Source organism: Blennius ocellaris, assembly GCF_963422515.1.
Source record: "Blennius ocellaris genome assembly, chromosome: 5".
Taxonomy (NCBI): Eukaryota; Metazoa; Chordata; class Actinopteri; order Blenniiformes; family Blenniidae; genus Blennius; species Blennius ocellaris.
This window is the reverse complement of record NC_137654.1, coordinates 26,916,219-26,931,707: the sequence shown is the minus strand read 5'-3', so window position 1 is coordinate 26,931,707 and position 15,489 is coordinate 26,916,219. Positions and strand designations below refer to the sequence as shown.

Below are 15,489 nucleotides of genomic sequence, written 5' to 3'. Positions count from 1 at the left end.
TGCTCCCATTTCAAGATACATCTCATTTTCCTGCTCTTAAACTGTCATGTCGTTTGGAGTTAAAATAGAACGACGGTTCACGATCTACCAGGTGTGTGCCAAAAGGAGTCCGACCACCCGCCCCGAAATAAAATAGAAAATAATAAAACACATGAAATATAAAGAGAAAAATGAGAAAACCCATGTCATGTGCAAGAGCCACTCCAAACCACAGAGTGCTGGGACGAGGGGGGAAGGAACAATCTGCTGACACGAGATGGGAGATGGGACTTTTATTGAATGAGGTGCATCTTAAAAAGAAATGGTAATGTGTGCCCGGTCGTTGGGACGGGGCCGGAGAGGGGAGCGAGTAGAGCGGAGACAGTGGGCTGGATGTAAAGACCCCTCTTGTACTGCTTAAGGCGAGCAAAGATGTCAGGTTGACTTAGAGGGACACTGGTTGGGTTATCGAGTACCAAGAGACCACTAAGGCTTGTTTTAAGTGAGACGAGAGATTCTACTATGGAGGAGTTGAAACCAGGCTGTCCAGTCTACATGCTCCCCCTTCTGCAGGGTCACCCCGTTCCCGAACCCGAGCGCCGACTGGATCCTCAACACGTATAGGTATCCGCAAGTCAGTTTACTGGGACTATGTACACTCAGGCAAAGGTTTAGACAAACCACAGGCCTAAAAAAAACAACAACTGATTGATCCAATACAACTGACATGGATCAACTCGCCCACCCACCTCCCCAACAACCCCCCCTCTTGAAACAACACCCCACCCCCCCCCCACCCCCAAATCTCCCCCTTGCAAGTTCCACTTCTCCTGCGGGTGGGCTCGGTGTGGAGCTCAGCGGATGGTGTATCTGACATAGGGCACTTCCACGTCCTCATCAGAAAGGTCGTTACAGCATAGCTCAAAGACCAGGGCCTTCACGTGCTTGCCCAGTTTCTTTTTGGACACCTTGGTCACAATCTCAGTCATTCTGCAGGAAACGGGGAAAAAAACCAAAACAAAACAAGTGAGCCCATGAAGTAAACGAAGCGTGCCGAAGGTGAGGGAAGCAGACGTGTGATTGAAAGACTCACGGTAGGTCCAGCCTCTCCTTCAGTTTGGCAGCGGGCATGAAAAACGAGTACAGCATGGACACGCCCTGAGAAAGCATGGTGATCTCCAACTTGTGTTCATTCTGCAAAGAAAAGGTTTATTCAACATCAGAGATGGAAGGAGGAGTTGAAAAAGGGGGGCGGAGGGGAAGCCGGACGCACTTTAAAGTAGTCCAGGAACTGCCGGAGTGTCATCTCCTCCCCGCTGGGCTGCTGGCCGGTGACCTCAAAGCGATCCCACAGTGACCATTCGATTTCATAGTACTGGAAGACACGAAGGCGGCGAGGTCAGCTTGTTGCACAATGCGTATATATACACAACATCCAACATCAACCTCGGTAAAACCGTTCGCTGGAAATCATCAAGAGCAATTTCTCCTCAGCCCACACTGACAGCATCAATGTGAGAAGGTGAGTTGAACTCACTTGCACTCAGACAGACGGACTTCCGTCTGGCTGGTGCATCAGTATTAGCATGGCTGGATCATCATTGGAGCTTGACGACGGAGATTCAAACGTTTCCCACTTTATTAACTAAACTAACAGAAACGACCGTCGGGAACACGCAGGCTCACCTTGTGTCTTGGCGCAGCGATCGGCTCGGAGAAGCCGAAGAAAGGCAGGGCCAGGTTCATGAAGCCGTTCTTGAACGTCTCCAGCTTTTTGTGTCCTTGGACGATCTTGATGAGCTCCAAACACACCAGGCCCACCACGGCAGCGGTGGTCGTGGCGATGGCAGGAATGATCTTGCCAGCAATCAGTTTGCTCTGGATTGAGTGGTGAAGAAGCAGAAACTTATATTAGTTCATTGATGGAGACCAACACAATCCAAAACAAACTATTTCAACTGCTTGAAAATCGGAATAGTATTTGAGCGCTCCATGTCTCATCCAATCCAATGAAACAAATTCACAGCCAATCGCATCGTGTTTACACTCTTGGTTCAAATGAACCCTGGTCCACTTTGTTCCGGTGTGACCGTTTCTTGTGCACATGGAATGAAAGCCAGGTCGTCATCAGCTTCATGAGTTAAACACGAGGCCCACCTTGTGTCTGTCTGTCGGAGGAATGTCGTAGTTCTCTGCTCTCAGGTTGGAGGCGGCCACGATGAAGTCCATGTGGAAGTTGGTGTCGTCATCCTGATCAGAAAAAAAAAAAATCCAAAAGTTACCACACAAAGTCTGAAAAGGGAAAATATTTAGACATTTACTTCTGAGTTTGTGTAATTTGATTTCCAACATCGTCATGAGAAGTCAAAGATGAAGAGAAATGTTCCGTTCTAAAATGGCCTGCACTCATTCCAATCGTCACTTTAAATGCATCTTATACAAAGAAAATAAAAAGGGTTTCTTTCACTTAAAGACCGAATGAACTGCTTGCTAATTCCCAAAAAACGTTTGTCCTTTGCGCTACAATTAAATTTTTTCTACTGTAGTTAACAGGCCAGCTTTGTTTACTTTATTATTTAAAGACTCATCCAACTGGAGGTCATTGGTCAAATGAACATTTAATTGGAAAAGAAGGCGATCAGTACCTTTTCAAAGTCAATGGCGCAGAGTTTGAACTGGGAGGACTCGGATGAAGGTAACAGAGCCTTCAGCTCTTCCAGTCTCGAGTCGTCTGTGTGAGGAGAGATCAGTGGAGCCATCAAAGCCATGCAATAGAGTTTACAAAGAAAGATCCACAGTTGAATGAATTTATACAGATGAACGTAACGGGGACAACGATAGAATCTCTCAAACGTCTTACCAAGAGAGGAATTGCTATTCTGCAGATCCTGATCGGAGACGTGGATTTTCACGCCTGAACGAGGAGTAAAAACTGGCACCTTGACATCCTGCAGGATCTTGACCAGACCTGCGCGGTCGGTGCTGCGCGGGATGCCGTATGTCTGAGCAAACAGGTTGGCGCCTGCCAATACGTAGTCCATATGGAGCTCCTGAAAGGACCGACCACCGTTAACAAGACTGCAAAAAAAGACTCGACGTTCACCGGTGTCTTTGAGGACAAAACTCATCAATACGTACGTTGCTGGTGCTGAACTCTAAGGGGTGAGGACACCGTTTTGGGCCAGACCAGAAGGGAGCGCCTGAGCTCGTGAGCTGAAAGACACAATTCACTCATTTAAACCATCGAATATGAAATAAAAGAAGGCTTGTGATCGGGGCAGAACATCAAGACACTCCCTCGGGTACCTGATCTGGAGGAAAGTTGTGCAGGAGCTGGCGGATGTTGTTGCTGTATTGGCACTGCCAGTGGTTGCGAGACCAGGCGACGCAGTCAGCCCAGCTGTGAGGACAATCTGTGACGAGACTCTTATAGACGGCCTCCAGAACCTCGGCAGGCTGAGCGCCGGGCAGCTTCAGGGTACGCTCCATGAATTTAGGATCTCTGTGGGAAAGATGGTCGACAACTGGTTAGAACAGGCGAAAGACGTCGGTGGGAACTCGCGGCGCTCAGCCTGTGATTTTGTACATCAAGTTTAAATGTCCTCTGTGACTTGGACAATGGCTCCACTTTTGATTCGTCAATCAAAACGCTAACTTGTGAAGGAGACGAGTCGCAGCTTACGTGAGATACTGCATGGCGTTCTCTGGTGGCTGTTTGAATAGTCCCTCAAACTCGTCGCGGGCCCACTGGAACAGAAGAGCACATTGACGGCACGTGAGCGTCAGAGCCGACGCACATCAGAAGCACGGGGTCGTTTCATGAACAGATGAAAACGAATCACAGAAGAGCCACAGGACCTTCAGTGACACTGCCGCACAGAGTGAGCAGCGTGAATTAATAACGGCAGCCGATAATGAAACGGATTACTAATGCACAAAAATGACAAGCGCAGATTCTTTCCAAATGTATAACTGGCCCAAATTAATTTTGGGGCATTGTCTGGTTAATACAATTTGTCTTTTGATCATTACTTTCATTTGCAATTTTTGGTTTGAACTTTACAAATTCATAACATTTTGAGTGAAAAACCAATAGTGTACATCCACCGACCTGCAGCGTGTGCTCGATCGCATTTGGGAAATTCTTGAGCGTACAGATGGGGATGGACTTCTCTGGTGGGTCTTGACTGGAGCTGTAGGACTCTGTGAGGAAGGGGATCACCACCTGGACGTTGCCTTTGGTACCCAAAGTTCCCGATTCAAGTAGGGGTTTACGGTAGTAGACACATCTCCGATCCATGTACATACCTGAAGCCGGGGGCAAAAGAAAATATGTGAACGTGGTACTGAATACATCGTCGCGTAGCTTAAATGCGCTTCTGTTGACTCACGTGCATCAACATTGTCCAGTGCATTGGTGACTCCGTCAAGGCTTTCGAAGAAGTCGTCGTCGTAGACCCTCTCGGTGTCGGGGCCCACGCGGTTCTGGTGGCCTGTGATCCTGATGGAGGGGTTCATCTGCTTCACTGCAGCAGCGGCTGTGTCACTTTTCATTTTCTGGTAGAGCAGCGTGAAGACAACGACAGTTAAACTACAGATTTAAAATCTATCAGAAAAACTCCCACAAATGGTCAGACACAAATTTAAACCAAGTGACTCAAAGTTTCAAGCTGAAAACTGGCGCTCCTCAAAGTGAAGTTTCTTTGTAACCACGAAATAAACCAACACAGCTGAACTGTGACAGACAGTTTGACCTTGAGGATTTGTATTCTTCCTTGCACGCATGCTGCTAAATTTAACCGGTTTGATATATGAAACAAACCTCAGTCTGTTTTAACTTGTCACAATTTGGATTACACTCGTAATCAATTTGTCTGCTTGCAGTGGGGTTTTTAATCTGGCGTGTTTGCCGTCAGTATCAACATTTGTATGCAAATTACATTGATGTTCAACAATCATGACCATTTTCTTTTAAAGCAGAATATGGAATAAAAACACAGCCTAATAAACGTGAGCTCCAAAGAAATGAGGCTGCGTGCAGCACTGACCGTAACATCCGAGGGCCTGAAGAGAAACTGTCTGTTGAGATTGGATTTCTCGATTGTGTCCATGTCCGTCACAATGACCTCACCGTCGGCACAAGCCAATCCGATCATGGCAAAGTTTTTCAGCAGCTCGCAGCCGATGGCGCCAGCTCCAACCTGGAAGTGATGGAGAGGAAAGATATAAAGGTTAATCTCTATACATCTTAAAGGTATAGTAGAGGATTTTCTTCTTCCGGGTGGATCATCAAAATAACTGGTCCTCCCCAATTGTCAGTCATTCTGGTGATATATGACATAAGCCCGTCGTACGTGCTCGTCCCTGCGCGCAGCTCACTCCACACGGTTCTCATCATGCCGGTGGCCGACCCGACGCATTATTCTCGGACATTTTTACACAGTTTCACCCCCTCTGGTGCAAATCTTCTTGTAAAGTGAGCTTATGTGAGCGATGCCGACTTGTGACTTGTAAACAGAGCGTGCACGAGGAGAACTGGGCTCGTGCATGTCTCTCGCACGCGTTTTAGTAGGCGTTCCGTCTCGGGAGCAGGTACAGCGTTGCGCATGCGCATTTTTTTCAAACGGTGGAGAGGGCGGTTCTTTCCTAAAATTCCTGAAAATCCTCCTGTATACCTTTAACATAATGGATTTTCATAACAACCTAATAAAATCCAAACGATCTACCAAAATGTCAGTTGAAGTTACAGAATTTCATTTGGGTGTAGATTTCTCTGTAATCACAAAATACAGTAAAATAACACATGAGTATAGAGTAAACGGAAGTGTTGCGCGCATTACAGGAAGTACCGAGTATAATATATACACTCAATTACATCACCCAGTGTGCCATCAAATGATTGTTACAAATATTTTCATCACAGAGACAAAAAACAAAACAATTTCTAAAAAGTTCAAGTCATAGCCGGCTTTACTATTTTCAGTGGATTTGGAGACAAATATAGAGCAGGAGTGGTCCAATTCCCTCAAAGTGTCTTAGCAACAAAGTGCAAGGAGACATGGAAAGTGTCCTCCGCTGACTGACTCACCAAGAAGTAACGCTGTTTGCCAAGCAAATCCTGCAGTTTGGTGCCAAACACAGCAATCTGCCCGTCATATCGGCTGTTCCTCTGGGAAAAGAGGCAAGACGGAAAAGTCGGTTAACTCCACCGCTTGTGATGTGCATATCATCTTTGGTTGATATGTTGTTGATCAGGCCTGGCCACCTACAGGAGCACACTCTTCCTCTGTAAGCACGACTCCTTCCTCTTCAGCCAGGCACTCCAGGGCATCAAAGTACAGCCACTGCATTATAGGCATGAATTTTCCTGTGCACGCCTGAAAGACAAGAGAATGGAGATTTTAAAAAGAATGACGGCGATGCGTTCCCCAACATGTTAAAAACAATTCCACAATGTTTAAGAGTCAACAATAGATGATTCAAACACGGCTTTCGACGGACCTTCATCACTTCCTGTGCCGCCAGACCACCGATGAAGGCATTGATGGGGGCCAGATCCCCAGCGGCAACGTATGACAGCTGTTTGATGAGGGCTTCATCCAGCTGCTCCACACTGGCGGCGCCAGTCTGAGCAGAGTTCACCTCCTTGGTCAATGTCAGCAGCTCATCGCCATCAGTCTGAAAGAAACCGCTCGGTGAGTCAAATACTGTAGACTGTTTTCACCTCTTGCTCTATACGTCAGTCTTCAACAATCAGAATTATGTACCTGGCCCCAAGGCGTAGGAAGCTTGCTATGTTTCTTCTGGAAGGCGTGGATACCCTGAAAGCCCAAATGCAGCTGTCCTGGACGCTCGAACTTGGCAAAGTCTGTCATCACAAACTCGGGCTCAGCCAAGGAGGAGGAGAAGGATTTCTGTACATGCGAGACATGCAAGTTGATGAGACTGGACTCGATTGGCAGCAACGCCAGGGGCAAAACCAAAACATCAAAATCGTATTTGCCAAGTGAGCCGACCACTTACAAAAGCGATCTTCTTGGGCATCTTAACCTGGGACACGATTCCTCCTCGAACATAATCGGTGAAGCCAGATGTGTCGCAGATGCTGAAGGTGTATGGACCTGAGCAAAAACAAATCATTTCAGTTATTGAAAGTTACACTGAGACAAGAAAAATCAAGCCTTTGTTAAAATGTGATCTTACCCAGAACTTTAATCTCCACTGGCTGGCAGCCGTTCAGCTCCGTCATACCCTGTATCTCGGTGAAGGTGACGTGGTCACCGCTCTCAAACCCGTGACGGGCCTCATCCAGACACGTCACCACACCGGCACCGTCCTGAACACAAGGAGAATAGACATACAAACTTTAAATATCATTCAGCATTGAATTGGTCCAAGGATTCAAGTAGATTCTCAAAATGTGCATGAACTGATGAAAGGACCGACCTTTGTGATCATGGAAATCATGGCACTCAGTGGCTGCTCTCCATTGGTGTCATACACCACCATCTCCTCGCCAAAGTCGCAGAAGAGCTGGCTACAAGACAACCCAGAATGCAGATACATGTTAGCTGCTGACAGCCAGATGTTGGGGGGTGGGGTGGGTGGCAATGCATGTCAACGCTTACCCAAACAGGCCGCGCGTGTCAGCGATGATCAGCTTGATGCCTTTGCTGTGGCATAAATCTCCCACACGCTGCTGCTCCTCCAGAGAAGAGTTGCTGAGCACGACGACCTGAAGTCCAAAACACATGGAGATCGTCATGTTGAAGGCAGCGCCATTTAAAAAGGTGATGAACCGACAAGTGGGGTAACGTTAGCATTACCTGGAATTTGGTCATGTAGTCCTCAGTGAGCCCTCCAGTGTAGGCAGTCACAGGAACGTAGTTGTTGAGTTCAGCCAAACGAGGCTGACTCACCTCGGCCCTGTTCTTCCCCAGGTCTTCTTCGCGGATGTAGAACTGAGCACACAGAAAAGCACGAGGTCAGACAAGGTCTCAAAACGACCGAGTCGGAAGTGCCACGGCTTACTGATGTCCAGATGAGACCAATTTAAAGATCAGATTATTCTTCACTCAGGCTTCTGGGTCACTTAAGAAAACTTCTGTCGGTACATAACGCGATCATTTCTCCTCGACATGCCCGTTGGCTCTGTGGTGACCCGTCTGAAGAGTACTGTGTTACTGCACCGTCAGCTGGGACGGACTGAGCCCAACGTAACTGGCTCTCGATGAAATGCAGAAAACGAGCTTTTCATTTCGTCCTGGTGGAGTTCATGTTCACCTCATACAAACAAGCAAAATATGCGTTTCTTTAAAACAAGTGAGAGCAAAAGTGGCGACAGCACATTAGTCTGGACTTTTCCATATTTATTTATTTTTTTATGCCTGCTGATGCATAAATAGCTCAATTCTTATAACCCGACAGTAGCTGCTGATCAAAACAATCGCAGAAGCAACAACACATGATAAACCGGGTAATTTAAACCAGGGGTCTCAAACTCAGATCCTGGAGGGCTGCAGCCCTGCATGTTTTCCATGTCTCCCTCCCCTGAATGTCCTGATGGTTCATCACCCCATCCGGCACAAAGCCAGACAATTAGCTGCTCGTTGCAATCAGCTGTGTGGAAGCAGGGAGACGTGGAAAACATGCAGGGCCGCAGCCCTCCAGGAGTTTGAGACCTCTGATTTAAACAGTCGGCTGATGCTGACGGAGAGACCTGGCTCTCAAACGGCTTTAGGATTGTGACCAAGAAGACAAAGGCCACAGGCGCCTGTTTAAACAGACTAAATTGCTTGTTTGCATTGAACAGAGAAATAATTACATGGGTAAATCTTAAGAGTGCTTCTGCTCCCCTGTTCCAAGATCATTTCAACTTTCAATATTACAGTGTGGTTTATCACAGGGCTGAGAAGACTGTGTGACCAACGTGTGACTCTGGTGATTCTGGGACTGCAGAGGTCTTTGGTACCACATGCCCACAATATTTATTTTTTCTTTGCACTCTTTGTTTTTGCATTTCAGAAATGGCCAGAAGTTTATCGCTACGAGAAACACAAATCCAGGTTAATATACTGTTGTGACGGTATTAACTGGTACAAATATTTAGTAGGACACTAAGATAGAAGTCCTTTGTTGTCGAGATGAAAATTGCACAAAATCCTAATCCTTTAGGGCAGTTACAGGTGGATTAAATATTACAAAGCAATTATAAAGACTTATAGGTGAAAAAGCCTGCCTCCAAACAATTCAACTGAATGTCACGATTCAGGTTTTTCCAGCCAGAACTGCTTTTAGAGAATTTTTGCTTTCAAGAGTGGCCAATGAAAACTACAGGCTCAAGGAAATTCCTCAACAGGGGTCAGCATGTCAGAAGTATACAAAGAATATTTTACCGCGTTTGAATCAGATAGTTCACCAAGGTACCAGAATAGATTTTTGACAGCACAAAGTTCAGCCAACAGCTGCCAGATAGTTCTAATTAGGAGCATACACTTCTGTACAGTCCCAAATAAAATATCTCTGATGAGACTCTCTAAAAATACTTGAGGGATCTATTCACATATCCATCTGTCTGGTGATGAGAAAACATGGACTATGGCTGACAGACCACTGTAATGGCGTCCTAAAACAGGATTTGGCTGTACGATTATGACCCAGGGAGGCCACCCGCTGATAAATCTGGGTCAGCCGACGGGTTAGCGAGAGTGGGGGCGGCTGCAGTACTCATGGGTTGGCAACAATACAACCTTAACGCGCTACACAAATGATATACAATACACCTTGTTATCAGCACAAAATATAACAGATGGATCTTGAATAAGTACAAAGTCTAAGTGAGAAAGAGATTGTTTTTAATACAGAAATCAAATGATTGTGACATCCTTCAACACACCTGAGAAGAAAGGTCTCTCCATTCAGCAACTCCTTGGTCGTGCACGGTGACACTCCGAACTCCTCCCAGGATGACATTCTTGGCAATCTCAACTCCAAGACCTCTCATACCAGAGATGAGGACATTGGAGTTCTGCATGCGTTTCATAGCCTCATGGCCCAACACATAGCTGCAGAGAGACAAATACAAACATTGGCTCAACTTGGAAATTTCGGACGACGACGACAAAAAAAAAAAAAGTAATCTATAAATTCGGGCACAAACTTACAGTTGTCTGGAGTACAGGCCTTCATCAATCTCAGCATCATTGCCATTCTTAGCCATGCCCTGGGGAGAGATGGTGGGTTATTCACTTGATGTTTCAAAGTATAACGTGTATAACAAAGTGGGGTGCTTGCACCTACGTTGGCAGGTGTGTGGGACAGATCAGTTCTGACAGAGTTAGAGGAGGAGCAGTTGGATCCCGTCTTCGTCTCTGTTCCTGACAAGCGACGCTTCTTGGACAGCGGCGAGCTGGACATCTGTGCAGAAAATAATAATTTTGAGGCATTCTGTTATTCATTTCCCCTGGCTGAAGTTATTGCAAAAAAGAACATTCAATAAATACATCTAAATCATTAAAAAAAACAAAACAAAACAAAAAAAAACATACCTGAATATATATAGGCACAAAATTCACAACAGTCATTGCATTGGGTTGAGATTCTAAGTCAAATGCTGCCCAATCCCCTTCATGTTAAGGAGAGGGGATTTTTAGTCTAGAGAGCAGCTGGGCTGGCTGCAGGCCAAACACAAATCTGATAGAAAAGGAACTGTGCCCTAGGAGAGACGTGAATAGCAGCATTATCAGTTCTTTTCATGCTTAGAGACCACAGTGGTTTGTTTATGTCCATCTATTGTTAAAGGACAACCTAAATCATTTCAAGAAAAAAAAAAAAAAAGAGCTGAATCATTAAAAGTTCACTGCGGTAAAGTGGAGCTGGCAGGTGTGGACACAAGGACCACAGTGTGCTGCTGCAATTACATCGAGTACAAAAGGAGGGGGGGAAAGACCATTACTGATACGAATGTATTTTTAATGTAGCATTCTTGCGCAGGGCGAACAGAACTTCAATCTACCTAAATGTAATCATGCGGAAGATAACAAAGCCGCAATATCGCGATCATATTCCCAGCTAACATTTTCAGGCACAATTTCCGCATCGAGTCTAGCGAACTTACGAGCGTCCAACGTCACTGTGTGAACACTTCACAAACACGTCCTCTCTCTTCGATGACTTCGGCCAAGCACTCACGATAAGAGATATCAAAAAAAAAAGCTGTAATAAAACTATAGCATTCGAGTTACGTGGACGATCGTGGTTCGTCAGAAGCGAAAATGAAGGCATCCGGCATGATGCAGCAAAGCCGCCCGACTATAACTGTAGTTTTCCAAATCGTTAGCTGCTAGCAAAACGTTTCGAGGCGTTGCACACACCGCGGAGAAACGGCTGACAGTCGGCGGCACTGGCGAGCAGATTGGGTGGCTTCTTCACCACTAATCAGCTAAGCGATTTGGCAGGAGGACGGAGTCGAAACATTAATAAGTTAGAGGCTGGAAAACAGCAGCCGGGCCATGAGCGGCTCGGCCTAGGCCCGCACTCCAGTGCGGAACACAACTTTACAAGCTAGCGGCGGAGCTAAACGGGAGCAATCTGCTTTATTTGACAGACAACCACCAACGCCCTTGTATCGCAACGACGAAATGAAACGCCACAGTCCAACTTTATCGCCCAACGCGAACACACACACACACACACATATATATATACATTTTCCCTTTTGGTAATGCGAGAGCAAGCAGTCCACTCGTGCTCCATTGATTTCTCCTTTTCTTACCAATAATCCTTCTCGGTCCCTTCCCAATGCGAACCCGCTCCTCTCCCGCAGTGTGTAGACGTCAGTAAGAACGATGACTGGATATTCGACGACTGGGACGGAGGAAAGAAACGCGGTTGGGGGGGGATTAGGATGCGTCTGCACTATATTGTCGAGTCACTATGTCGTTGTGCCGTGAGTCTCTTCTATGTAATTGCGTTGCTGGCTTCGCGACTGCAGACGGGAACAAAACCAAAATGGCAGATGGGGCGAAAGGGGCGGGGGAGTGTGACGCAGCGGCTTAAATATTCAACAGGAGCACGAGGCTCGGCCCAGCGCCCCGCTGATTGGCTGACGAACCGAGGCCGAAGCGCGCTGGCCCCGCCCACGCTGCCAGCAGATGCATGCCATGTATATTACTGTACAATGAACCGCGGGACCTCCAGTAATCCATCCTCACGGTTTAAAAAGAAAAAAAACCCGTCTTCGGACATGTCGCCCACAAGTGCATGAATGCAAACCCGAAACTCTAAACTATTGTGCGTTTCCTTTCCTTCTACTATAACAAAAATACCGACGGCTTGACGGGAGAACAAAACATAACAGTATCTTTGTTTCACTGACAGAATAGCGATAAGTGATTTCGCCGTTGAGCTGCGTACATAACGCCGACACTCAACGTGTTGAGTGGAATCGATGGAACCCAACTGTTTGGACACGAGTGGTTTTGACGCCTATCCCTACATTTGTCTTCAGCACGCCGGTGCGTTGGTGGCGCAGTGATGAATGGAACAGGTTTTAGGTACGCTACATGCAAGCTAAAGTGATGCTGGGCGTCTGGGCCCTCGATCACATTGAGGTTAGGGGTGAGCATTCCTTGTAGAAGACTATTGGGGGAGGGGGTGCCTGGGAAATGACAAAGGCCCAGGAAAAGAGTGGGCCGCATATTCACGGGTACACATGTCGAAGGTGGTGGTGGTGGTGGGGGGGGGAACCCCGATATTCTCATCTTCTCGCTGCGATTTCATGTTTGGCTTAAAACATAAACAACAAAAACATTTCCCATCGAAATAAAACGCGTGGCTGTGACGAACGTCAGCGTAACAGAGTGTCCAACTTGACATGCTGGACAGAGAGTAACCTATATTACGTTACTGTGGTAACGTCTATCGCCGAGCTGTCGTGGCGTTAACCTCACAAAATACACCAAACAAACGTGTAGTCAGTGGCTCCTGCGATTCTTAGAAGCAAGTTAGCTGGTGTCCGTCTCTTATCGTGATATCTAACGCATGGAGGGGACGAGCTTTACAGAAACCGTTAATATTACCCCACCAAAGGAGCGTTAATCAATAAATGACTTTAGACAAAAAGAAAAAAAACCCGTGCAAATTGTAATTGCACAGTTACTTGACAGTGCCTTGGTAGCCACGGTTAGCCGAACGGAGAGCAGGAATTATTCGGCTATCCGACGGCGAGCAGGGTTTTAAGACAAGCGATAAAGCAAATCAAACGACTGCGTAGTTGTTAGCCTGCGCGTGGCTAGCTCTGGGGCTATCTAGCCACCCAACGACTTTTTCCTTCTTATGTTAGCCAACTAGCTAACATTAGCCAACTAGCTGGGGCTCGGAGCTTATACAAGTGTTGGGGAACTTACCACATCCGATATTACTCGGCCTGATCTGCAGTGTTAAAAAGCGGCTTCTGTGGGAGCAAGAAACCCGACAAACGACGTGACAAGGTAAGAGTGCCGCTGGCTGCGAGCTGAGCAGTGTGTCGGGGTGGCGGGCTCGGTGTGAGTTTTTTCCGCTGGACTGCTGCCTGCCCGGCTGTTCCCGAACCGTTTCCCCTCACTCTATTTCAGTTGAAAGCAAAGCAAAGCAGCAACATGTGCACGTTACAGGCACGACCACTGTCCTGACCCGAAGGGGCCGTAGAAATATGAACCAGGCTCTCAAGCCAAATGGCGCTTTTAAAACCCCCTGTACCGTTAAGAAACCACCAGTAACATATTAAACTACATGTGTTACTCTGGTAAGTGGGTTTAATGCGCGTTAGCAGTTCTGAAGAGTAAATCTTATCACCCCCGTGTCCTCACCAGTGTGGACCAAGCCAAAAGAACGCGCAATGCAGTATGGGGCTTGTAGGCTTATTACATTTACGTCCACGAGAGAAATTCTTTGTCGTGTTGCCACACACAGAATAGCACACGGAAAAGTTATAATGTAAATGTTAATTTTAGAAAAAATTATTTATTTAAATATATATATAATGTATATATATATAAAAAATAATATATATATATATATATATATGCATTTTAAATAAATTAAAAAAAGCTCTGTTTATATATATATAAACACTCTTGCATGGTATTAGTCTGTTGCTGAAGGTGGACCACAGGACATCATGGAGTGGGTGAGAATCATTGTTTAGGATGGACCTCAATTTGAACTACATCATCCTCTCTGAGACCACTTGCAGAGTTCATTTCCTCCACCCCAAAATTTCTCTGGCCTTTCTGCTGCATGTCTGGAGCCTGCTGGTGCCGGACACCCTCAGCCTACTGCCCCAGCATGCAACAGCTGATAACTACAACACAGGACTGTTTAATAGAGGCACTAAACATTTGGGAAATCACATGATCTACTTTTAATCAACAAGGTTTGAATACAACAACCTACAAAAGACTCAGGATATTTGTCTTTTTTTAAACTTTTATTGAAAGACTTGCAAACAAAGCACAGCTCACATCGGGACAGTTCAGTGGAGGTCTAGACTTGTTAGGAGAGAAGCACAGTATCTGTTATTACACACGTCCAAAAAGCAGAGTGAAAATCAGAGGAATATTCAGTGTGATTAAAAGGAGAAAATAGACTAAACTGTCCATTGTATGGTATCAGATGAATTTGTCAACAAAATTGGAGAAAATTAAAATTTTTGGTCAATTTTGGGGAAAAGAGGAGAAAATACATGTATACATGTGTCTATGTGTGATATTGTAAAGCCTTTATACAATGTAATGTATTGATGGACCCTTCCCTCCAGCTCTACAACACGTGGAACAGGCACAAGACTTTGAGTGACACTTCAAGTTTAATTACACCATATAATTAAACAAAGCAGATGATCTATTAGCCCGCGAATTGGCTTCTGTTTCACAAACTTCTGTACATCCGAGGGAATGAAAGCCTCACAATACAATTAATAGCAACATGAATAAATAAAAAAAAGGGAACAACAGATAATTAAACGGAATGTGTTGCTTTGCAAAACTACATGTTCATTTGGATATGTGGTGGTTTTAACATCTGAGAAAATCAAGAATTGGGAAGGAACTTAAATATTTTTCATATGTATTTACATTTGGTGAGGAATATTGTACATAAACCCATCCTCAGCTTATATATCATTCACTGTTAGCTGAGACTGATACCCACACTGTTCTTATTGGAGTAGATTGAGTATATGCAAACTGCAATGAGTGCTTGGATTCCAGTGTAAGGTGGTCGAATGATCAACATTCAGGCAAACAATCTACAATTGAGATATAAGCAAGCTTTTGAGATGATGGCCTTTGCTACTGTCATTTCGTGCAAGATGATGCAGTTCAGTACTCCCCCTGTACTGCAGTTATCAAAGTATTTTAATGCTATAGTGTGGGGCTCGCTTGAACAGTCATCTGGTGTGAACACACAGCCAAACAAAATAGCACTGTAGGGTTACTTTTCTTCTGGGCAGTAAGTGATTCTTATGGGTGG

The 15,489-nt window shown here is 45.7% G+C and overlaps 1 protein-coding gene across 3 annotated transcripts; it reads right to left on the bottom strand.

Moving 5' to 3' along the window:
- Positions 1-790: 790 nt before the first annotated feature.
- On the bottom strand, positions 791-13,586 carry uba1 (ubiquitin-like modifier activating enzyme 1). Of its 3 annotated transcripts, XM_080496067.1 has the most exons (27): positions 13,386-13,586; positions 11,753-11,844; positions 10,279-10,395; positions 10,143-10,201; positions 9,875-10,043; positions 7,806-7,940; positions 7,608-7,714; positions 7,426-7,516; positions 7,183-7,315; positions 7,003-7,100; positions 6,747-6,893; positions 6,481-6,657; positions 6,249-6,356; positions 6,068-6,148; positions 5,028-5,180; positions 4,371-4,536; positions 4,091-4,287; positions 3,662-3,726; positions 3,286-3,481; positions 3,118-3,192; positions 2,840-3,029; positions 2,625-2,710; positions 2,137-2,229; positions 1,666-1,857; positions 1,253-1,354; positions 1,073-1,173; positions 791-969 (listed from the first exon to the last, which is right to left on the bottom strand). In XM_080496067.1, the coding sequence occupies exons 3-27, from the start codon at positions 10,393-10,395 to the stop codon at positions 834-836; spliced, it is 3,174 nt and encodes a 1,057-aa protein (XP_080352193.1). In that variant the 5' UTR covers positions 11,753-11,844; positions 13,386-13,586; the 3' UTR covers positions 791-833. The 3 variants fall into 3 exon arrangements, with proteins under 3 accessions (XP_080352193.1, XP_080352192.1, XP_080352191.1); XM_080496066.1 differs by lacking the exon at positions 11,753-11,844; XM_080496065.1 differs by lacking the exon at positions 13,386-13,586 and having other exon boundaries at positions 11,753-11,975.
- Between the last annotated feature and the right edge of the window lie 1,903 nt (positions 13,587-15,489).

Coding starts and splice junctions, on each gene's coding strand:
- uba1 (XM_080496067.1), bottom strand. CDS start 10,395: ATGTCCAGCTCGCCGCTGTCCAAGAAGCGTCGCTTGTCAGGAACAGAG. Junction 10,202..10,278: donor TGTCCCACACACCTGCCAAC/GTAGGTGCAAGC, acceptor ATCTCTCCCCAG/GGCATGGCTAAGAATGGCAA. Junction 1,858..2,136: donor CTCCGACAGACAGACACAAG/GTGGGCCTCGTG, acceptor CACTCAATCCAG/AGCAAACTGATTGCTGGCAA.